This window comes from Corvus hawaiiensis, chromosome 28, assembly GCF_020740725.1.
Source record: "Corvus hawaiiensis isolate bCorHaw1 chromosome 28, bCorHaw1.pri.cur, whole genome shotgun sequence".
In the NCBI taxonomy this organism is placed as follows: Eukaryota; Metazoa; Chordata; class Aves; order Passeriformes; family Corvidae; genus Corvus; species Corvus hawaiiensis.
The window spans coordinates 3,239,426-3,263,197 of NC_063240.1; the positions used below are offsets into that span (position 1 = coordinate 3,239,426).

At 50.6% G+C, this 23,772-nt stretch overlaps 1 protein-coding gene across 2 annotated transcripts in view; it reads right to left on the reverse strand.

Annotated features, from left to right (window-relative positions):
• The window catches only part of REXO1 (RNA exonuclease 1 homolog), a 46,442-nt gene that overhangs the window by 8,802 nt on the left and 13,868 nt on the right, over positions 1 to 23,772 (reverse strand). For both annotated transcript variants that reach the window (XM_048287795.1, XM_048287794.1), the window contains exons 2-11: positions 21,377 to 23,139; positions 15,599 to 15,700; positions 13,099 to 13,300; positions 12,268 to 12,431; positions 9,992 to 10,129; positions 8,498 to 8,621; positions 7,311 to 7,424; positions 5,277 to 5,414; positions 3,148 to 3,261; positions 2,477 to 2,550 (exon numbers count right to left, since the gene is read on the reverse strand). In XM_048287795.1, coding sequence (XP_048143752.1) covers positions 2,477 to 2,550; positions 3,148 to 3,261; positions 5,277 to 5,414; positions 7,311 to 7,424; positions 8,498 to 8,621; positions 9,992 to 10,129; positions 12,268 to 12,431; positions 13,099 to 13,300; positions 15,599 to 15,700; positions 21,377 to 23,139 — 2,933 coding nt within the window. The remainder of the gene's footprint in view (positions 1 to 2,476; positions 2,551 to 3,147; positions 3,262 to 5,276; positions 5,415 to 7,310; positions 7,425 to 8,497; positions 8,622 to 9,991; positions 10,130 to 12,267; positions 12,432 to 13,098; positions 13,301 to 15,598; positions 15,701 to 21,376; positions 23,140 to 23,772) is intronic.

Here is a 23,772-nt window from a genome sequence, read left to right on the forward strand (position 1 = left end):
GGTTGGAGAGGACCCCCAGGATCATCAGGTCAGCCCAGCAGCCCCATCATGGTCACCACTAAACCACATCCCCAGGTGCCACATCCACTTGTTTTTTGAACACTTCCAGGGGTGGTGACTCCACCACTGCCCTGGGCAGCCCCTTCCAGTGCTTGACAACCCCTTCTGTGGAGAAATTTTCCCAATATCCAGCCCAAACCTCCCCTGGCCCAGCCTGAGGCCGCTCCCTCTCCTCCTGTCCCTGTTCCCTGCGAGCAGAGCCCGACCCCCCCGGCTGCCCCCTCCTGTCAGGGACTTGTGCAGAGCCACAAGGTCCCCCCTGAGCCTCCTTTGCTCCAGGCTGAGCCCCTTTCCCAGCTTCCCCAGTTGCTCCTGGTGCTCCAGCCCCTTCCCCAGCTCCATTCCCTTCTCTGGACACGCTCCAGCCCCTCAATGTCCTTCTTGTCAAGAGGGGCCCAAAAGTGGCCCCAGGATTTGAGGTGGGGCCTCAGCAGTGCCCAGCACAGTACAGGGCTTCCCACAGGTCTCACCCTACAAGGAATGAAAGAAACTGTTCCGGTTTGTCTCAGGACTAAAGGCTGGAGAGATGAGGAACTGAGGCTCTTGTAAAGCTGGCATGTGTGGGCAGAGAGAAAACCAGAGCAGGATTTGCATATTTTCCTGCACAGGTCACTACTGCAGGTGCAGCCAGAGCACAGGAACTGCATCATTTGAAGTTAATGAGGCAGCTGGGCCGACACTGAGGCCGACACGATCTCTCCCTGTATCCACAGCCAGCACTGCTCAAAGGCCTCAGGGATCACTGCTTCCCAGGAGGAAGGGGCCACACTTGTCCACTCTGCACCTATGGCATGGACCCTGCTCTGCTGAGGGAATGGGGAGAGCAGCTCAGCAGCCAGGAGACAGCAAACACTCCTCCCTCACAGCTTCAGCCCTTCCCTCCCTGTGTAATCCAACAGAACTGAGCACTGAAGTGAAAAAAAGTCCCCTTTGAGGTATTTTTCTCCATCAGCTGTTGTTCTGAAACTGCCCAGTTCTTCCTGGCTGGGAGGAGGGCAGGGAAGTCGCTCCTGTTTTTGAGACTCGGAGAAGCAGCAGCCTCGGGTACCACAAAGAGCAGCTGCTCCAGGCTCCCGGAGCAGCACGGCTCCATCCTGCCATCTCCTGCCTCCCTGCCTCACTGCAGCACCAGGCAGGGGCATCCCTGGGCTTGGAAAGACACACACGAGCTTTTCTAACCAGCTCCGGGCCCAGTCACTGAGAATGGTGGCTTACTACGAATATTTTCTGCTTTCAACACCCTTCTTCAGAGCTGAAGGGCTCTGTGCTCCCCAGTGTCCCAACATCCCAAAATTTCCCTGCGTGCTCTGATGCTGAGCAGGCTGTGGATCCAAATCTGCCAAAGGGTGCTGTGAAAACTGGGGGCTTATAAAAAGGAGGGAGTGGGGCTTTTAATATTGGTATGGAGTGACAGGACACAGGGAATGGCTTCCCCCTGCCAGAGGGCAGAGAGAGATGGGAAATTGGGAAGGAATTGTTCCCTGGGAGGGTGGGGAGGCCCAGAGAAGGGGATTTAAAAAAATTCCTAAATTCATGTGGAAAAGAAGGAAAAGTAACAACTTGATCCCATCCAATCTAAAGGTGTAGGGCAGACTTTCATGGTGCCCAGACAGCTCTTCCTATTGTAACAAACCTTGAATTTTGCCCAGAATTCACCTTTAGCTTTTGGTTCTCCCCTGTGTGGCAGCTGCCAAATATAAAAATGCCACTAAAACAAGTGACAAGGAGCATGCCCAGAGACCTGAGACAGACTGGGGGTGCCAGGCTGGGACACGACTCTCCTGCTGCCTCAGGAAAGAAAAAAGCAGCTGTGCAAAGGTATCCCAAAGAGAGCTCTGCTCTACCAAACTCCACATCTGAGCAGGTTTTTCATTCTTTTTTCTAATGCTAAGCTCCCTCAAAAGAAGTTTTGTGGTATTTTGGAGTTACAACAGGCTCCTTGGGAAGGTTCCTCCCCTCATTACAACCAAGGGCAGGCAACAAACAGAAAGCTGGTAAGAAAAGATTTGTCCACCAGGAGAAAGTTACCTCAGCATGGGAATCCGGGAAAGGAAAAGATGGGAAAAGGGGTTTGGCACTCTGTTGCCAAGGCTCTGAGACTGCTCCTTAAAAGGAAATCCCTTATTTCCCATTTCCTCTGTGATTCACTAAAGAACATGAGCTTTTCTATGTCCCTCAAGTAGATGAGCTGGGCAGCTCGGGATAAATGAACCCAACTCACCCCAGACAGCTGAGTGTCAAATACTGGATTTTCCTACCTTTGCAGAGCAAAACAAAATTTAAGTTGCAATTGTTTTACCCCATTAAGGGAAGCCACTGTTCTTCTAAAGGCTTAAGCAAGGACTTCCCAGCCACTGCCACTGTGAACAGAGCACAAGTGTCACAGAGAATAAAAAGGTGTTGTTCCATCACTTACTTTAGCAACCTGGCAGCCTGGTGACCCCACAGCTCCGGAGCAGCAGCTGTAGTGAGTTTCCCACCCACCTGGCACTGAAAGAGCAAGAGATGAAGGGTCAAGGAGAAGAGTCTTGTTAACAAGAGACCTGAACTTCAGCTTTCACATGCAGATCCCCTGGATGAGCACAACAATAACGTGTCAAACACAGGGGAAAAATAACTGTGGGTTCACAGGCAGCAATCTGAAGAGTTTAAGTCTCTGGTACTCAGCCAGACAAACTCCAGAAGCCACTCAGATGCTCTGATGGAAAACCAGAGCAGAGCTCAAACTAGGTTAGTGCCTTGCTGCAAATGAATTCAACCAAGATCAGTAAACTCTCCTGGGAGTGACAGACCTCTAGTGCTCCCAGACAGCCTCTTAAAAGGCTGGTCTTTTTCCAAAAGCACAGGAAGGTTTTTTCCTTCACTTTTTTGAACAAAGACTGAGCACCTCTGCTGCAGCCCCAGGGTCACATTCTGGGGACCACCAAGCCCAGCAGCTCTTTGCGAGGCCATTTCAGTGACAGGCCCAGGAACTGTCACCACCTGGCAGCGTGACAAGCCCCAAAATCAAGCTGAAACCTGAGGAAGACTCTGTGTTTGGAGCTGGAGCACAGCCAGCACGGGCCCATCCCCCTGGCAGGGCTGTACCTCTCTGCTTGCGCAGCCGCCCCCAGTGATGGACGCACTCCTCTTTCCGGATGCAGTTCCCCGAGGCTGAGACCATGTACTCGGTGCCACAGCGACAGCAGATCCTGCAGGAGGCTTGGGGACAGGAGAGAAACAACAGCCAGGTCACTGGAAACCCCTCACCTGCTTAACCTGGCCAAAGCAAAGCAAATCACAGTCACTCAAGGCCCGAACGCTGTTAAACGACGTCTTCTGTTAAAAGGGATTCCAAACGTTGTTCCAAACTCCTCTAAAGGCACAGCAATCCCTCTGAAATCTGCCCCCCAGACACTTCCCAGAGGCAAACACAACGACTCTCCAGTGGTTTTGGTCCACAGCAGCTGCCCCCCAGCTCCATCACGGTTTGCTGCATTGTTTCTCCACGCACTGCAAATTACATTGGAGTCTAACACAGTTATTTTAAGAAACAGGATAAATAAGTCATTCTTTGGACACCAGAGCTAATGAAGCCTGGTTTCCAGGGGATCTGTGCCTTGTCACTTCCAAATGACATTTTAGCTCTTCCAGGGCACAGCTTTTTTGTAAGGATTTTCCAGCAGCTAAACCCAGGAGCACTTAGGGCAGGGCCTGGCTCAGCCACCTGTGCTTTTACTGCCCAAAATTTGGGGAAGGGAGATGCAAAAAGCCACTGGGAAGAAGCTATCATTCTTCTGATCTCCATGCAACTCCACGAGCTTTGGTGTGAGCATTAAAGCTGTTAGCACATTCCCAGCTCTGCCCAACACCAGCCCACTGGTCACAGCAGCAGCAGCAGCTTTAGTTAAACAAGGAGAAATCCAAAGATCCCACAGCATCTGCAGGAAACTGCAGGAACAAAACCAGGAACGTGAGCTCAGGATCATATAAAGGAACTGGCTGGTTCCCTGGAAAAAAGGGCTCTCACAAATACAGCACATGACAGTGTTAATGCAAGAGAGCTTTTGCCCAGGTTGCTTCAGCAACCACAGGACAAATGTAGACACAAGGTGTTAACATGGATGAGCACTTAACACACTTTAGTGAGGTCTCTCCACACAGATGCTCAGGGGAGCATGGCAAAGCACCTCCAAAGAAATCCCCAGTCTGGGTTTTATCCCTGCTGCAGCACAGCCTGCTTCAGTCAGGGTCTGAGGGGCAGAAATCTTGCCAGGAGTTCAGAAAACTCAAAGGAGGACCCCATCCCATTCTGAGGAAACCTATGGGATCAAGGCCAGGTTGGACGGGTCTTGGAGCAACCTGGTCTGGTGGAGGGTGTTGCAGGGGGTGGAATGAGATGGGCTTTAAAATCCCTTCCAATCCAAACTATTTTGTGATTTTATGATCATTTTGTCCAGCTGCAAAAAAGGCTTTGGGGAACTTTTTGGCCCAGGACTGCCACGAGATCAAACAGAAAACTCTGCAATCCAGAGCAGCACAGCAGGACCCCACTGCAAAGCCAGCCTGGCCCAGGGTCAGTCCTTATCCCACCGTAACAGCAGCTCACATGGATAGAGAGAGAAAAAAAATCCTTCCCTGGGAGAGGGGAGGGTCATCAAGTGCAGAACAGGAGCCTCCTTCCAACCTGCCCAATTGCTGTTCTTTGGCAGCACAGAATCATGGAATTGCTAAGGCTGGAAAAGACCTTTAGGATCAACTCCAACCATCAGCACCACCACCATGGTCACCACTAAACCATGTCCCCAAGTGCCACATCCCCACATTTTTTGAACATTTACAGGGATGATGACTCCACCACTGTCCTGGGCAGCCTGTTCAATGCTTCACAACCTTTTACACAAAGAAATTTTCTCTTATATGCAATCTAAACCTCCCCTGGTGCAACATGAGGCTGTTTCTTTTCTTCCTGTCACTTGTTACCTGGCAATTAGAAATTAGAAAGCTCCCTCAGCTTCACAGCCCCACAGACTATAAACTTTGGGTCAAAAATAGCATTCTCAGGATGTGAAAGCTGAAGACACTCTCTGTGCAGGAATGCAGCAGAACTCTGCAGTCACACTCCCCGTCACAAGAGGAGCAAAGGCTCCACACTGAGACCTTCACACAAGCCAGAAACGGGCAGCTCCAGCTGTACCCAGCAAATCCTGCAGATGGAAAGAGCCAGCAGAGCTTACAGTCAATCACTTTCTTCTCCTCTGCAGTGAAGAGCACAGCACGTCCAGCCTTCTCGGGGTGAGGCATTGGGTACCCGTTCTCCTTGAGCTGCTCCTCGGTCATCAGGTACTCCTTGAGGCGCCGGTACAGGGCAGCTCCTGCACACAGACACAGTGCTGAGGTCACACCACTAAAGCAGAGCCTGGCTCTCTGGCTTTACCAAGTCTTGGTAAAGCTTGATAAACTGCCCCCAACACTGTGAACTTGCTTCCACTGCCTCAGCTCAGGATGGACAGGGGGATAGGTGTTGGGTGGTAGTTTTTAAAATCTGGTCATTAGTGCACAAGCTGATTTTTAAACTCCCTGAACAAGCAGCGTTAAGTCTGGAGAGCACAGCTGGAATAGAATTCCTCCAAAAGGCCCATCTTCAGCCTTTCTGTTACTGACAGAAGCAACCCAATTTGGGTTGGAAGGGACCTTGGAGATCATCCCATTCCACCCCTGCCATGGCAGGGACACCTTCCACTGTCCCAGGCTGATCCAAGCCCCAATGTCCAGCCTGGCCTTGGCCACTGCCAGGGATCCAGGGGCAGCCCCAGCTGCTCTGGGCACCCTGGGCCAGGGCCTGCCCACCCTCCCAGGGAACAATTCCTGCCCAAGATCCCATCCAGCCCTGCCCTCTGGCAGTGGAAGCCATTCCCTGGGTCCTGTCAGTAAATGTGAGACTTCTCCCATACTAATGTTTAAATGCTACAGCTGATAATTGGTAACACAGCCCTCAAACACCCCTCTAAGGCCACCCACAGCTCCCTGAAAATTTCATTATCAGAAGTTTCTTCCTGCTACTGATTTCAGGCTGCTCGTTTCATTTCACAGAATAATTATAACTTCTTGCACTCTGCTCAATATCTCCTTTGGCTGCTGCGTTAAACCCTTCCAATATTGCTGGGTGCCCTTTGATGTTGCTTAGCTGAGCTATACTGGCCCTTTTAAGCTTTCTCAATGTCAATTCCTTCTGCTCCGTGGCCTCCCTGTCTCTCCTCTGATCTCCTCCACAATTTGCCTACATCTCTTGGCAACCAAAATACCCATAACTGATTTGAGCCCACATGAAAAACGCTCGTGGCACAACCCTTTGGCTACGATACGACCTTACTGTGACATTGGTGAAAGTGAAACTGAACCCTGCAGAGATGGAGATTTTTAAGTTTGCCTTTTAATATGACAGGCACATTGTAAAGAACTGCTTCAGGGCAAGAAAGTTAAAGTAAAATAATGCCCAAAGCAAAAGAGGCAGCTCTGAATGGTTATTGATGCTCCATCAAAGCCAGCCAGGCTGCAGCAGTGACCTCACAGCCCCAGCAAGGAGAGAAGGAGGACACTGGTCAGGAGTGTCACCATCCACCAAGGGACTCTGCAGCTCTGTGCTGCAGCCAGGTAATAACTTCTAACAGAGAAATCCCAGCACTTCAGATCATAAAATCCTGGAATATCCTGACTGGGAAGGACCCTCAGAGATCATCAGTGCAGCCCCTGGCCCTGCACAGACACCCCAACAACCCCAGCCTGGGCATCCCTGAGAGCGCTGTCCAAACGCTCCTGCAGCTCTGGCAGCCTCGGGGCCGGGCCCATTCCCTGGGGAGCCCGGGCAGTGCCCAGCAGCCTCGGGGGGAAGAACCTTTCCCTGAGCTCCATGCCCAGCCCTGACCCAGCTCCAGCCGTTCCCTGGGCTCCTGTCCCTGTCCCAGAGCAGAGCTCAGCCCCTGCCCCTCCGCCTCCCCTCGGGAGGAGCTGCAGCCCCCAGGAGCCTCCCCTCAGTCTCCTCTGCTGCAGCTGAACGAGCCAAGTGCCCTCAGCCGCTCCTCAGACCTTCCCCAGCTCCGTGTCCCTCCTTTGGACACTCTCCAACAGCTTTGGACCCTTCTGATCTTGTGGTGCCCAGAGTGCCCCCAGCACTGGAGGTGAATGCACCAGCCCTATTCTGCTCCCCCCAGTCAGTGTTACACCTCAGCTCCACCCTCACAAGTGACAGCCCAGCAGGAGCAGGGTCTGACCTGTCAGATCCTCGGCTCTCAGGCTCCCTGAGCGGTTCAGAGTAAAGCTTGTCTTGGCAGCAAGCTTCCCACCCAGCACAGCTTCGTGGGACACCACCTTCTTGTTACTCGTCTCTGCAAGGAGAAGGGAACAGCAAAAGGGGACAGAGATCAGGTACCCAGTGGGTGACTTCAGTCCTAGTTTGGGACACTACACGTGGGCAAGAGGAGGACTGTGTTTATCCTCTTGGACTCTTGTTTTGCTCCAGAAATGGATTCTTTGTGCCACGTGCTGGCCCAGCATTTCCATTCCAGCACCACAGAGGGTTTTCAGTTCACACTGTCAGCCCACAGTAATTTTAAGGGCAGCAAGGACACTTTTACAGCTCTGCTAGAAACCTGTGGCTCTCCCTGCTCACTCTGCACAGTGAGCTCTCCAAATGACCAAAAGCAAGAGAGGAGCCAGCACAGAAACAACTTGACCCCTTCATGTGCTGTGTGGGGGCATCAGCCACCCCCAGGGAGCAGCTTTGATTCTGGGGCTCTGCCGACCAACCTCCCACGCAGGATCTTTCAACTTCTTTCAGAATGGAGCTTCAGAACTCTAGAATATGCTCAGCACATCACATAATGGCAGAGAGGGGCTTTTTACTAATCATTAACTGGCAGCCCTCTCCTAAAGGCCAGCCTCCAAGTTCAGCTGCTCTGCCTAATGGCCAGGAACGTAATGAAGACAGAGGGGAGAAAAGGGAAGAGACCAGGGGAAAAAAATTCACAAGAACAGCACAAATTGATTGTTTAATGTACCCTCTCGAGAGCCAATAATGAAATGTCTTAACCCTCTTCATTTCTCTCTTGAAGCTTAATGTGTGTAACAGATTTCTGTGGTGATGGACGAGTCTATCACTTTGAAGGCATCATGTGAAAGTTACTCCATTAGCAGGGCTTTTCATTTGAAAGAACTTGTGCTAAAAAAAAACCCCACCCGTGTGGCATTATCTCCATTTAGGCTGAGAGAGCCAACAAAGCATTGCAGGACCTGCCTCTTGAAGGCCCATTAAAGCTTGCCAGGCTATAAAAAGCTAAACTGGAGCTGTTTGCCTTTCAGCATAATGCTGCTGAGAAATGGGTTCTGGCTTTTCAACAAGTTTCTCTCTGTGGTTTGTAATCCCAGCAGGGCTCCAGTTATTAAACTACAAGGTACCTACTGTTGGTGCTGGCTGGGGAGTTGGGCACGAGGCTGCGGAGCTTCTTCAGGGTGTTCACAGCCACGTTCAGGTAGATGTTGCGGCTGGTGCTGCGCTCATAGGCCACCTTCTCCTCTGCCAGGGCCTGTGAACAGCACAAGTCATCACCACACACTCTCTTCCCACTGTTCACAGAACCCCAGAATGGTTTGGGTTGGGAGGAACCTCAAAGATCTTTTTTCTCCACCTTCCACTATCCCAGGTTGCTCCAAACCCCATCCAACCCGGCCTCGAACACCCCCAGGGATGGGGCAGCCACAGCTTCCACTGCGATTGGAGAAAAGAAATGTTTGGCTCTCAAAATACAGACACCAAGTAGGACAGCAAACAAAAAACTGCCTGACAAATGAGTAATAAAGTGGAACATGGCACCAATATGTACTGGTGCGGGGTCTTGCTCAGGTAAGTAAGAGAAAAAAAGTAATTTCATTTTAAACAAAGTGCTGGAAAAAGCACCTTCATGTGCAACTTTCTCCAGGAGATTAATAAAAATTTCCTAATTAGCAAAAAATTACTTTCTTCAAACTTTAACATATTTTAATTTGGTGTCATATCATCCCTTCTCTTTTCCCCAATATAAAGTCTGCTGCCTCCTTGGCTTAAGCATTCCAGAGCTGTTCTTGCTACCAGGAAGATCTGACCTGGCCATGTTTTCACCAAGTAATTCTTGATTCTTGTTCTTGGAACTGCCTGGGGAAGGCTGCTTTCCCCACTTTGGTGCAGTGCAAGATCTTAACTGGTAAGAAAAGGAAGTTTGGCAAATGGTGACTCCTTGGATGTCACAAGAAGTTGGGAAGGTGGAATCCCACAAAAGAAATCCTCGCGCTGTCTGCTTTGTTTCAGAAGAACCACACCATGTCCTGCACTTACCCCACTAATGGCCAGGGTTTCTCAATAAAATACATTACTTTCTCAACTCTGCTTTTGGAAATCCTACTGCTAGAAGGCTCCTTAGAAGTCTCCTTAAAAGCCTTCAGATGCAGCAAGGAACCAACTCCCAACCAATCACATCTATCCCAAACACTTCCCTGTGCTCAACCCTTTCATTCCAGGAGGTGTTTCTGGCTGTTCCAGAGCAAAAGGTCTTTGACCATAATGCACATTCCCCTGCACTCCTCTCCCAGGGTTATTAAAGGGATCAGGCAAGCTTTCCAAATGAAGGGAAAGATGGGATTTCCTACTGGAAGGCCCCACTGGAATGACACCTTCTGGTAATATTTAATACCAGTTTCCTCAACAGAACTGTTTGTGGATAGAGGAGTTTTCATGGAATCAGGGAATGGTTTGGCTTGGAAGGGACCTTAAAGACCATCTAGTTCCCACCCCCAAGTTTCTGCAAGCATAAATCCAATCCAGTTTTCTGGATTTGCTACCATTTTAGAAGGTCTTGGCCAAACAGAGGATGTCATTCCCTGCTGCAAACTTTATTCCTGAGAAGCAGGGATCTGTACAGACCTTGTCGAAGGCTTCCTGGGAGGAGGAGCAGAATTTCAGGCACTCATCAATGAAGAGATTGAGATACCTCTGACGAATGTTGGTTGGGACTTTAGCACCAAATTCTGTGGGAATAACAGGCCTCTGTAAAGTGGTGCTCTGGAGGTGAGACAGAGAGAGACAAAGAGGCTGGTCAGGCTCTAGGAGGTTGCTCTGAGGCTCTCCCACTTCCTGCTGCTATTAATCATGGGGTGACTTCCTTTCTGAAAATCTGCCCAAAGCCAAACTTAACACGCAGCACTTTTGGTACTAAAAATACCACTTGAGGCTTCACCACCTTCAGTGCTTTGACTCCTTTAGAAAACAAGTGTGTTTCATTCTGAAGTCAGCCAGGAGCCAAGGGCTCCAGTGGCATTAGTCACAGCACTGCCTGCACACACAGGCATTCCAGAGCAGGGAATGCCGACATTTCCAGCAAGACATCCAAGGTTAGGATGGCACCAAGCACCACAGGCTGAACTGGAGCCATGAACACACAACACCGCAAGTTATGGACACCAAAGCCAGGTTTGGTTCTCTGGCTGTAAAGAGAGAACAGGAGGCCCCTCGTGCCGGGCTGGCAGCCACCTAAACCATCCCACTTCCTGGGGCATTCCTGCAAATTCGCTGAATTGGGGGTTTTCTTTCTTTTTTAATGCCAATCATGATGTTCCTAAAAGGATTTCCCCCTTCAATTTAACGGCATGTTCTTCAAAACCTGCATGTTGGACTGAGCTACGAGCCACCACTGCAGTTTTCCATTTACCACCAGTTTATTCCCCAAATCACAGCACTTGCCTCTTTTTCAGAGAGGAAAATGTACATTCATCTCTAACGCACCCAATTGTTTTGTCAGTTGTTCTCCATCCCACCCAAGAGATATCCATAAACCAAACCATCTGCTGCAATCTGGAATAGAAACGGCTCTGGGGAAGATGTCAGCTTGTTCCAATGGGAGCAACTGGTCCTATCTCAGTGGGGAAAGGACTCCTTTTCCCCAGGAGACTCTCACTTTGATGCCCTGTTCAAGGGGATTTGAACAACACCCTTTTCATTAAATAAATAAATTCTCAGTCTAATATGATACCCTTAAGCACCTCTGTAACTCTGCTACATATTTTATCCTTTCAGTTATTTCTCTTCTTTTTAATCAGCTTCAAGTTCTATGTTACTATGGTGGCAGTTTGGGTGGGAAAGGAAAAAAAATGACTTTCACTCTTCTAGAAATAATCAGAGCAAGTTATGACAGATCTTGACACAGACATCATCAATAAAGGGATCTTTAATCAAGTCCTGGCACGAACCACGTTCTGCCATCCACTCCAGCAAACAGCTCCTTATGCCATCCCCAGGCTGCTCTGTGAGGAATTCTTCTCTGAATTGTCTCAGCAAGTAACAGGTTCCCAGTGCTCATGGGGAAAAGAGGAACTTACAGAATCATGGAGTTTTGGGCTGAAAGGGACTTTAAAATTCATCCAGTGCCACCCCTGCCATGGGCAGGGACACCTCCCACTGTCCCAGGCTGCTCCAAGCTCCAATGTCCAGCCTGGCCTTGGCCACTGCCAGGGATCCAGGGGCAGCCCCAGCTGCTCTGGGCACCCTGGGCCAGGGCCTGCCCACCTTTCCAGGGAACAATTCCTTCCCAAGATCCCATCTAGCCCTGCCCTCTGGCAGTGGAAGCCATTCCCTGGGTCCTGTCACTTTGCTAAGGAACTCATAGCAAAGGTACCCAAAGGCTGGGCAGAGATCCCAGGGGCTAAAGAGAAACAGATCAAAAAACAACTAACGAAGGAAAAACAGTCTTTTCTTTAAACACCAGCAGCAGCATGAAGTTCAGTGATCACACTTTACTATCTAGGTCACAGAGGGACTTTATTCATAACCACCTGCCTCAGTGTGGCCCACAAAGCCTGGGAAGGCCATTAATCCATCCCTGGCTTCTGAGCACAGGAGGTTCCAAGCCCCTGACCCAAATACACCCAGGCCACTCAGCACAAGAGAAGGCTCAAACTGGAGACAAGTGATCAATATTCACAGAGATCAGAGCAGCACTTAAGTATTTCTACCTTTTTAAACTTCTACCCCTCGAGTGTTTAATTTTTTATACAATGCTATCTAGGAAAACCACAGGAAGAAACAATCCCACTTAATCAACATAATCAAAACACCACTTTCAGGGAGTGCTAAGTTTGGAACAGCAGGATCAAACATCCCACCCTCCCCGGGGAATGACAGGAAAGAATTCAAATTCCCCTTACCTGTAAGGAGGGAACATGTGCTACCCTTTTGGGCACGATGGTGCTGGTGGTCTTGGAAGCCATCCCAGCCAAGGTGCAAGGCTTCAGAGGAAGGGTGGGGGCTTCAGAGTCATTGGAAGGTGTGACACTCCTGCCACCAACAGTCGTCTTACTGCTCCCGAGGCCTGCAGGGAACACAAAACACTCAGGTGCAAATCCTGCACTGGGCTTCAGGCTGCCAGAATGAACTCACTATCAAAGGCCAGCGCTGCAAGCTGTGATTTTCTCAAATCCAGGTCTCCAAAGGGATACAAATTGGGCAATTTTACCACCTTGCAGGCAAGGATGAAGAAATCTTCTGCCAGGAAACGCGTCTCATTTGGGTTTGTTTTGGGGTAACTGAGTCAGCAGAGTTTAAAGAGGTAACTCTGTCAGCTGCAAGGCACTGACACCCCACACGTCAGCTCTGAGTCCTTCCACTACAAAGGGACAGCAATGAGCGTTAATTAGCACTTCCCTCCTGCTCCTGCGACCTCCAAAGGCTTAAATGGAAGAGGGAATGAAGAGCAAACACAATCCAAGGAAGAAACAGAAAAAGGAAAGGCTGAAGTGAGGGAGGCCAGGTGAGACAGATGAGGCTGCACACGTCTGACCTGTTGCTTTTCAGAACAGGGCGGAATTTCTCAGGGAAAGACCTTCCCACTGGACACTATCAGCAAAGATTCAAGTCATGGCAAGTCCTACACATCCCCTGACAGTTTCACATCTGCTCAGGAGAAATGTAAACACACGGTGGTGCCTTTGACCAGGGGGAAGACAGGACAGCGATCCCAAATCCCGCCGCTGGCTTACTTTGCTTGGCTGCTGCGGTGAGGGCTGCATTTGGCACGTGAGCAATCCTCCTCTTTTCTCCTGGCAAACAGAGAGAGGTCTTTTGAACGGCCACAGCCAGCTGTGCTGCCTGCTGCTGAGCCAGCTGGATCCTCTGGTAACACACCTCCTGGGCCGTGGGGGGACGGTACGGCCGCACTACCGGCTTGCTCGGGGCCTCTGCCTGCACAGACAAACAGCGTTTAGGGCCAGCAGCTCCCCTGCTCCATCCACACCCTCTGCCTTCCACTCACCCCAGAAAGGTCTCTTCTCCTCAACCCCTCTGTTAGCAAGTACAGGGTTTGGAGAGGAGAAGATCCCAACTGTCTTCCAGAACAAAGTAATTAAGAATCATCCCTTGACAGACGTGGCATTCATGATTCACGCTCTGGGAAGGCCTCCCAGCTCACTGGCACATTCCTCAATTGGCAGGTGGTATTAATGAACTGCTTTTAGAGGCGTGATGTTCCCCGTGGCTGTGCCCAGCCCAGTCCTGGGTTCTATCAACACTCTCAGCCTTGCCCTAGAACACAAACGCAGCCCTGTGCTGCCTACTTTGCTTTCTGCTGCAGTGGAAAAGTGACAACAATTCTGCACTTCCCTGTGCCTCACGATGCTGAGCTCCACTGCTCTCTCCCTGAAGACCCCCTGCATCCACCTCTGCACCACAGCAGCTCCCACCTCTCTGCAGCCCTGGAACTGCTTAAAAGCCTCACAGATATGTATTTATGGGATGAGAGCATTACATAAACTGAGCTCTCAATTTCAAACAGGCTCTGTCCCTGCCCACTTCTGGAGGCACCTCAGTGCCTCGGCCGTTAACAGCACAGGGTCCACACGCGTTTCCTTTGATGGCCAAATTTAGGTTTGCAGGAAAAGTGCCAGAAATGATGTCAGCAAAGAGAGAAGTTTCCTAGCAGCAGAAGTGCAAGACAAGCAGCAGTAGTACAAACTTCACTCTACTTAACAGCCTTTGAAATGTGAGGAACAGGCCTTCCCTCCTGAAATCTCGGAGGAGGGCGGCTCAGTGTAACACCTGGGGGCAAGCTGGCACCTCCTGCATTCCCGGCCTCTGATGCTTCTGGATACCAAACTGAGTGCAGTCAGACATTAAGTTATAATTACAGACTTCCAAGCAGGACAGGCCACTCATTTTCTGCCTCACCTGCAATTCCTTTGGCCCCCCCATTTCCCCTGGCAACCAACCCCGAATTCGGCTCCCTCCCCTTCTCTTGCTCGGTCCTTGAGCTATAAATCATGAGCAAGACTTGAGCAAATATTCCACTTGGAGGGACACAGCAAAGCACAGGCCTCAATTCTGAGGTGAAAAGTGGCAGTTCAGGTGTTACAGCACCTCCTGGGCAGAGCTGGGAGCTGCTCTGAGCTGACATACTCCAGGGAATGCAGGTCCTGGAGCTGCCCTGGCAGCTGAGCACACCAGATCGGCTCTGTTTGCCCAAGCAAAGGCTGTGCTGGGGCTCCTGTCTTTGGAAAGCATTTTGGGATCAGCTGTCACATTAAGAAAATATATTTAAAGATCTGCACATGTCTAAAAGGCGCCTCTTTACAATAAATATTTGAGTTAATGAATTTCCAAGCCATTTGCTTCAGTCTCTTATCTCTTCACTTTGGAAGAAAGGGCCCTTATCAAACCACATGAACTGGCTGGAGATATGCAGTTAAATAAAACCCATTGTATTGACCCCAGAGCTTCAAATTATTAAAGGCAAAAAAGCCTCTCCTAGGCAGAGAGGAAAGGCAGAACAATTAATTTGGACTACCCAGCTCAAATTAGTGCACAAGCCTCCACTCTTATCCTGCTGCAACATAAAACTAATCTGTGCTCAGCACCTGGAGGGAAACACATTAAACCCTCAGAGAAAACATGAATTAAAATCCCAGGGAGAAAGGAATAAAAAAATCAGAATGTCTTCCTTGCTTTTTTTTTGTTTTAATTCTTCTCCTCTGTATTTTCCCAACTGGGAAAGAAGAGTATCCAAACAAATACTGCTGAGATCTTGGCTGATTCAGAACAGATGTCAGGTAATGGTTTTAAACATCTGACCAAATTCCTGCAGTATCTTTGAGATCACAAGGCACAGAAAAATACCAGCAGATGCAGAGTGACCTTGTGTCCAGCTGATTTTTATTGAAATCACTGAATGAAGCTATACTGGAGAAAAACGAACATCCCAACCTATCCCAAAGGGTTATCCCAAAGAGCAGAATCCATTCACTCTTCCCAGCCTACCCTTGGTTTTAGGAAAGTTTATTAGAGTTTTGCTGCCACTTTTACTGGATCCTAAATATGGGAGCTTTTTGAGAAACTAGAAAGAGAGGAAATAAAACTGCCACAGACTAATTCCAGCACAAACAACTCCCACGCTGCTGCCTGGCCCTGGGAGTGCAGCCTTTTCCAGGGTCAGGACAGAAAATCCTCACTTGGACCAATCTAAACATCTGCTTCTAAATCTGCACTTACATTTCCTTGTTTGACAAGATGAGAGATCCTTCTTTTTTGGCCAGGAAACAAGGTAGTTAAATTATCTTCTGTCTTTTCTTCATTTGCTTCCTCTTTGGACAGCTGGAAAACAAAAGAACAGGAGAACAGACTTGAAGACCCCTCGCAAGAGGGAGATGTGGAAAGTCTCCTTTTGGGTTAACCTTGCAGGGGGCAGGTGAGAACACCTGGTCAGCTGCTGGGCCACTGACAAGAACCTTGCTGAGACCCCAGGAGCCACCAAGGAAGCCAAGGAACAGCAGCAGGACGTTCCCACCCCAGCAGCAGCTCCATGAGCTGGCATGGGGCAGGATCAGCCTTACCTGCCACAGGAGCCTTGAGCAGCCCTCCCCTGCCAGCCACTCACACACCTCACCTCTCATGGCATTCTTACAGTCCAGGGGGTTTGGGGTGCTTTGGATTTTTTAAGAAGTTGGGAACTGACTCATTTCTGCCCCAGGCAGGTGCTGACACCTGCTCAACACCAAACCACAGTGCCCCCACCCCACATTTAGGGAAACGTTTCTCTGCAGGTTAATCCACAGCTGTCACTGTAGGAAAACTCTGGTGACACAGCCCAGGTCACATCCAGAAACTCAGCAGGAGGCAGAAGCACCTCTCCAGCCAAAGCTGCTCCGAGCTGACACCTCAGACCTGCTCCTGGACAGGGAGAACCACTTGGAAATCTGCTTGAAATTCGACTCAGTTGTTAATTGATACAAAACACACTTCACAAGTTTATTTTTCAGAACTCCAGCTGCTCTCCAGACAATCTTCTTTTCAGTTTTTCAAAACAACTCCTGGCAAAACTCTGAGATGAGCCTGACAATCTCTGAAACTCAGCAACAGAGCCCAAGGCTGGATTTAGGGATTTAGGTCAGGCACCACTTGAGATAAGCCTGCGTTCATCACCACAGGGGCACTCTGGATGAACACTGCACCCTGAATCACTTGGCTCCCTGAGAACTCCAGAGCCTGTTAATTCAGTTACATCCCTAATAAACTCTCTCACAGTGCAATTCTCCCAGGTGGAAAAGCACCGCACTGCCCACACACAGCTTCCTGCAATCACAGATCATGGAATATCCTGAGCTGGAAGGGACTCACAGCGATCATGGATCCAGCCCCTGGCCCTGCCCAGACACCCCAACAACCCCAGCCTGGGCATCCCTGAGAGCGCTGTCCAAACGCTCCTGCAGCTCTGGCAGCCTCGGGGCCGGGCCCATTCCCTGGGGAGCCTGGGCAGTGCCCAGCAGCCTCGGCGGGAAGAACCTTTCCCTGAGATCCATGCCATCCTCCCTACACATTACTGAGGCCAAACAACACGGGGCTGTGTTGGTTTTGCACAGGCTGGTGTTTGGTAGCGGGGGGACCACAGAGGTGGCTTCTGTGAGAAGCTGCTGGAAGCTTCCACCATGTCCAGCAGACCCAATCCCTGATGGCTCTGAAGATGGACATGGCACTGGCCAAGGCTGGGCCAATGAGAGAGTTGGTAACGCCTCTGTGATAACAGAGAAGAAAGAAGAAAATCAAAACAAAGTGGGGGTAATTTGTATTCCAGCTAGAGAAGAGGAGGAGATGAGAACATGTGAGGGAAACAACAGGGAGACACCAAGGGCAGTGGAGAAGGAGGGGGAGGAGGTGCTCCAGGAGCCAGAGCCGAGATTCCTCTGCAGGCCGTGGTGAGACCATGGTGGAGCAGCTGTGCCCCTGCAGCCCCTGGGGATCCATGGGGGATGCAGAGATCCATCCACGGCCCCTGGGGATCCATGGGGGATGCAGAGATCCACCCGCAGCCCCTGGGGATCCCCGGGGGATGCAGAGATCCACCCGCAGCCCCTGGGGATCCCCGGGGGATGCAGAGATCCACCCGCAGCCCTGGGGATCCACGGGGGATGCAGAGATCCACCCATAGCCCCTGGGGATCCACGGGGGATGCAGAGATCCACCCGCAGCCCTGGGGATCCACGGGGGATGCAGAGATCCACCCATAGCCCCTGGGGATCCACGGGGGATGCAGAGATCCACCCGCAGCCCTGGGGATCCACGGGGAATGCAGAGATCCACCCGCAGCCCCTGGGGATCGACGGGGGATGCAGAGATCCACCCGCAGCCCCTGGGGATCCCCGGGGGATGCAGAGATCCACCCACAGCCCTGGGGATCCACAGGGGATGCAGAGATCCACCCGCAGCCCTGCGGGAGGTGCCCGTGCCGGAGCGGGCAGATGCCTGCAGGAGGCTGGGATCCAGTGGCAGTCCCGGTGCAGAGGGGCCCTGCTCCAGGCTGGAGCAGCCTGGCCTTGGAGCGCTGCACCCCGTGGCAGACAGACCCCGGCACAGCAGTTTTGGGGGGCTGTGTGCCCGTGGGAGGGGCTCACGCTGCAGCAGGGGCGATGTGGCTGCTGCTCCTGAGTGGACCCACGCCAGGGAAGTTCAGGAGAGCTGTCTCCTGTGGGAGGGACCCCACGGCCTCACAGGGGAAGGACTCCTCTCCCTGAGCAGCAGAAGAAAATCTTGGGTGACAAACTGACCCAAACCCCCCCAGCCCCTGTCTGCCTGCACTGTCGGTGGGAAGGAGGGAGGGGTTGGGGGAAGAAAAAGTGTTTTAAGGGCTTATTTTACTTCTCATTATCCTCCTCTGATTTTCTTAGTAACAAACTCGCTTTGTACCTCTAAGTTGAGCCTGTTTTGCCCTTGGAGTGTTTCCTCCCCATCCTTATCTCAACTCATGAACCCTTCATTTAAATTTTTTCTCTCCTCTGCACAGCTGTAGCAGGGCAGGGTGAGTGAGTGACTTTCATGGGTGCCTGGTGTTTGGCCAGTGTCTAACCACAACAGGGGTTCATCTAGAAAATTATTCCATAAACAAAAAAAGTGCCCCATGACCAATCGCACCCAGCGGGTGCCTACTCACCCACACCCATGTCCCAAAGAAGGATCCCTGTGCTGCACTGAGCCTCCTTCCCAAAGGAGCAGGAAACCAAACCTCAGTGCAGGGATGCAAAGGAGCCACACGTGGCTGCTGAGCTTTGTCACTCCAGGCCACAATTAACTGTTTGCTGTGAGTGGCAGCCCCTGGTTCAGCACTTTCTGAATTCAGTGATTAGTAATTCCTGCTATAGATTATGTGCCCTTCAACTATTTTTCACTTAAACTGGGCAACTTGGAGGAAAAAAAAGGCCAAAAATAAAGAGTTCTTTCCTAGCTGAGAATTAAACTAAACCCTGAAGAAAGAACAGCTGCAATGCTTAATAACTGAGAAGAAAACCATCACACTGAGCCTTATATAGAGTTTCTTCCACCCATTTTGTGTGAGTGTAAAAAAGGTCTTTAATTGTCAACAACACAGAGTTCCCTGTGACCAGACTGGGGATGTGAGTGCAGCAGAGAGTTCAGCAAAAAGCTTTAATAGCCCAGCTCCTTTTCCAAAAGCTGAGCTCTGCTCCCCACACGCAGCACACACCCCCTCCTCACACCCATGCTCCTGAGTGCAAGGGTTTGCTTGGGCCACTGCACCCACCCAGCTCCACGAGCCTGGAGAGCAGCACCAATTCCTGCCTTTTGGAGCCAAAGTCAACAATCAATTCCAGCAGGAGAAACTGCCACAGGGTGGTTGTGTGGCTCCTTCTGCACTCGCTTGCACCTCCTTCCCATCCATCATCCCTAAGGGAGGCTGTCTGTGGGTGAAGGGGTCTAAACTGGGACACACTGGATGCCCTGAGGGTGCCCCAGTACCTCCATTATTTTGGGATGCAGGGGAGCTGCAGCTGAAGTCACTCAGTAATTCCTTGGATAAACTCCTGGCTCCTCCCCTGGACCCCCTCTTCCCCAGCACACAGAAGGCACCTGATTTTGTCACCTCACTTCATTAAGCCCCTTCCGGTGTCCAGGAGAGCTGCAGAGGGACTGGGGACAAGGGCTAGAGGGCCAGGACCCAGGGAATGGCTTCCCAGTGCCAGAGGGCAGGGCTGGATGGGAGATTGGGAAGGAATTGTTCCCTGGGAGGGTGGGCAGGCCCTGGCACAGGGTGCCCAGAGCAGCTGGGGCTGCCCCTGGATCCCTGGCAGTGCCCGAGGCCAGGCTGGACATTGGGGCTGGGAGCAGCCTGGGACAGTGGGAGGTGTCCCTGCCCGTGGTACTGGATGGGCTTTGAGATCCCTCCAACCCAACCCATTCCAGGATTCTATGAAGCCTCCCAGGTAAGAGAGCTGCCTCACCTGGCACCCCTGCACTGCAGTCAGATGGAAAACACAGATACAAGTTTGGGATGTTTTCTCAATGTTGGCAAATTTGTCACCTTTTACATCTGTAAAGCTGTTCCCAATCCCATTCCCTGAACACCTGGTACAGCAAAATCATCCCAGCCAGGGATGCTGAGGGTGCTGGGTCTGACAGCAAGTCACACACCCCTGCCTGAGCCCAGGAGCTGCTCCCAGCTGGATGGTTTGTCTTGCTGCCCAGTGAAACTGGGATGTCAGAAGATGAAGGATGAGTTTTGTCTGCTCCTACTTCCCTGCTTCAGATGCTGTGGGAGGATCACTGCCAGAAGCTGCTTTCTAACCTTTTACATGTAGAAACATGGAATTGTTAAGGCTGGAAAAGACCTTTAAGATCATCAAGTCCAACAATCAACCAGCACCACCACCATGGTCACCACTAAGCTCTGTCCCAAGTGCCACATCCACTTGTTTTTTGAACACTTCCAGGGATGGTGACTCCACCACTGCCCTGGGCAGCCCCTTCCAGTGCTTGACAACCCTTTCTGGGAAGAAATTTTCCCAATATCCAGCCCAAACCTCCCCTGGCCCAGCCTGAGGCCGTTCCCTCTCCTCCTGTCCCTGTTCCCTGCGAGCAGAGCCCGACCCCCCCCCCGCTGCCCCCTCCTGTCAGGGACTTGTGCAGAGCCACAAGGTCCCCCCTGAGCCTCCTTTGCTCCAGGCTCAGCCCCTTTCCCAGCTCCCTCAGCCTCTCCTGGGGCTCCAGCCCCTTCCCAGCTCTGTTCCCTTCTCTGGACACGCTCCAGCCCCTCAATGTCCTTCTCGTCATGAGTTCTCCACTCTGTTCTAATCTTCAAAACCGAGAGGTTTCCATCCTCCAGGGACCAGTCAGTCACTGCCAAAACTCTTTTTATGTAAATACTGCCTTTTTACCTCCTTAGTCTGAAGCCCCTGGTACCACTGGAAGAAATTCTACCCTCCATTTCTTGCTTGCACCACCCACAAGCTATCCAGAGATCCTCAGGAACTACCTGCAGCATGCATTTAGAATAGGAAAGAGGAATTTGGGGACAAAGTGTCGGTGACAAATACTGGACTTGCACCAACACCCTGTCCAGGTTCTACCTGTCCCTATGTTCCTTAAACTCTGCTGCAACAAGAAGGCAGTGCCCAGACTGGCAATCTCAGATTGGCTTTGAAACCCCCAAAACTCATTCCCTGCAGCCTTTTCTCCCAAAGTTGCCAAGCAATCCACACTCCCAAGGTTCTCAGGCCAGACAGCAGTAACTGATAACCCTGAAAGCTGAAAGCCTTCCACACAAAAGGGAACTGAACTCTCACATTTCACAGCAGCTTTCAACCCAGCAGGTAAACTCAGGTGCAAACACTTCCAAGCACTCAGTCATGACAAGGATGAGATTCTCCCAACACACGGAATCTCCCTCTTCAGCTGCTTGAGATAAGCAACACCACTAAACCGAACCAGAATCCTTCCACTTTTGGAGGGGAGAGCACACACACAACCAGCCCAACCCAGCATTACCTGTTTCCCCAGCCTTCCCTTGTCTTCAGTTTTCACATCTTTAGATTCATTAAAGATCCTCAGACACTCTTCCATGGGATCTGACTCGAAGTCCACATCTTTCTCAAGGATGGAATAATCAATGTCATCAGATGTTGAGGAAGATGATGACGACTTGGACAACTTGGAGCGCTTCACTTTCTTTGTCCTGTCCTTGTCACTCTCGGAGGCTGAGCCAGAGTCGGCCCCATCCGAGTCCGAGCTCACATCAAGTAAGGAGGAGGACAAAGGCCGGCCTTTGTCATCGTCATCTCCACTCTCATCTCCAAACAGGTCCACGTGACTCAAACTCTGCTGCTTCCGACCCTTCTTCGGGTCTCCTTTTCCAGCAGAACTGACCTTGTCTTTCTTTTGCTCCAGGGAACTCTTGGTCCCTTTCTCTTTGTTTTTACGACCAGAGCTTTCCTTGCCATTTTTCACATCAGCTGTTTTGCTCTGCAAGTCCTTCTTGCTGCTCCCCACTTTCTCTGTGCCCTTGGTAACACCTTCGCTCTTGCTTTTCCCTGAACTGCTGGTGGTGGACTTGGATTTTTCTTTCTTACACCCATCCACCTTTTCTGACTTCTGTTTTTCAGGTTTCTTCAAGTTCCCATCTGCTTTCACTTTGACACTTTTGTCTTTGCAGTTTTTCTCTTCATTCTTGATTTTTAATTTTTCTTCTTTCTTGAGCACTTTGTCTTTGTCTGTATTTTTATTTTTCTCCTTCTTCCCAGCCTCACTGAGGCCTGGTGTTTTACTAACATCTGTTTTCTTCCTTTTTGTTTTGTCTTTGGAGTCTTTGTTTTTATTTTCAATTTCCTTGTTGTTCTTACCAGAACACAACTTCACTGCTTTTGGGTTCTTGTCTGGTGAGTTCTTGGCAAGGTTTTTCTGTGAATTTGGAAGGTCCTCCCTGCGCTGTGCTGCTTCTTTGCTCTCCTGGGAAGCAGAGCCATCCACTTTGGTGCTCTGCTCTTTGCTGGACTCACTCGAGTTGTTTGACTCACCCTCAGAACCACCTTTTGAGGGTGAACTACCAGAAGCTGTTTTATATTCCACCTCAGCCTCATCTTCAGAGGAGGAGAACCTGGCCAACACCTCATCGTCATCAGGATCTTCACAGAGCTTCTTCCTTGATGGAGAATAAGACTCCTCATAATCAGAGGCCCTTTCCCTTTTGGACCCCTTGGTTGTGGCTTTGCCCAACAGCCTGGCAGAGTAATTGGAAAGGGGGTCGTATTCCAAGTCTGTGGAGGGCTTGGAGTCATCAATCACATATTTATTGTTAGTGACAGTGCTGCTGTATTTTTTATTCTGCACTACAGCCTTGGGGACATATTCCAGTGAGCTCCCTTTGGAGCGGGAGGAATCCAGAGTGTATTTACTGGACCGGCCAGCAGCAGCCAGAGGAGTGGGGTTGTAGTCTGAGTTATTACTGAAGTTGTAGCTCCCTGGATTATACTCCAAGGAAGCAAAGGAATCATTCTGAGGCCCAGCAGCCGACACAGGTGAGTTTGAAATGAGTGAGGAGCCCTCTGAAGCACCCAACTCCTTCGTGGTTTCCAGGAGCTCCTCGTACTTCTTCTGCTCCCTCTCCACTTCGTTCTTCACCGCCTCAATGGCCTTGTTGACCAGCTCCAGCTCCAGAATTCCGGGTGTGACATCTGTAATGTCAGCCAGGGTGCCATCCTCCGCCTCCAGTGAGGGCCTGGGAAGCTCTGGGTTGTAGGGATCATAGCCTCGCTCTGGAAAGAGGAAAGAAAATCATTTACTGCCAGCAATTCAAGTACAATTTAAAAGAGGTCTTTTCAAGGTCTGCTCTGATCAAACCCCAACACTGAATGACACAACCAGAAGCCACAGTCTTGCACCACAGAATAAATAAATGTTGGATACCAAAAGCCACCAGTGATGTTCTCTGGCCTAGACTAGACCAGATTGTACAAACTACTCCCAGGACTAAAGATCTGCTAACAAAGTGCTTTTAATACTCATGGAAAAGCTCTATAAATTAAATATTCTTCAGGGCACCAAAGAATAATCACTGTATTAGGCCCAAGGGGAGCTGATTGTGCACAGAATTATCTGCTTAATTCAATGAAGCCACCAAGGAGGAAAGAGGATTCCTGCAAGAAAATGTGGATTAGATTCTCACTTCTCACTGCCAACACCTAAAGCCCACCAAGAGCATCCAATATTCTTCAAGGCTCAGTGTTTCTCATGGCAGCTGCAGGAAAACCAGTCTGATCTGGACTGATAAACTGAGAGCTGCTGGGAAGGAAAAATTACAACAGGCAACACAACTCAGCCATTCAGATCAACCACCAAGACAAGAACACTGAACACCCAAAATATTTCCCTTTTCAGGAAAGTCCCTT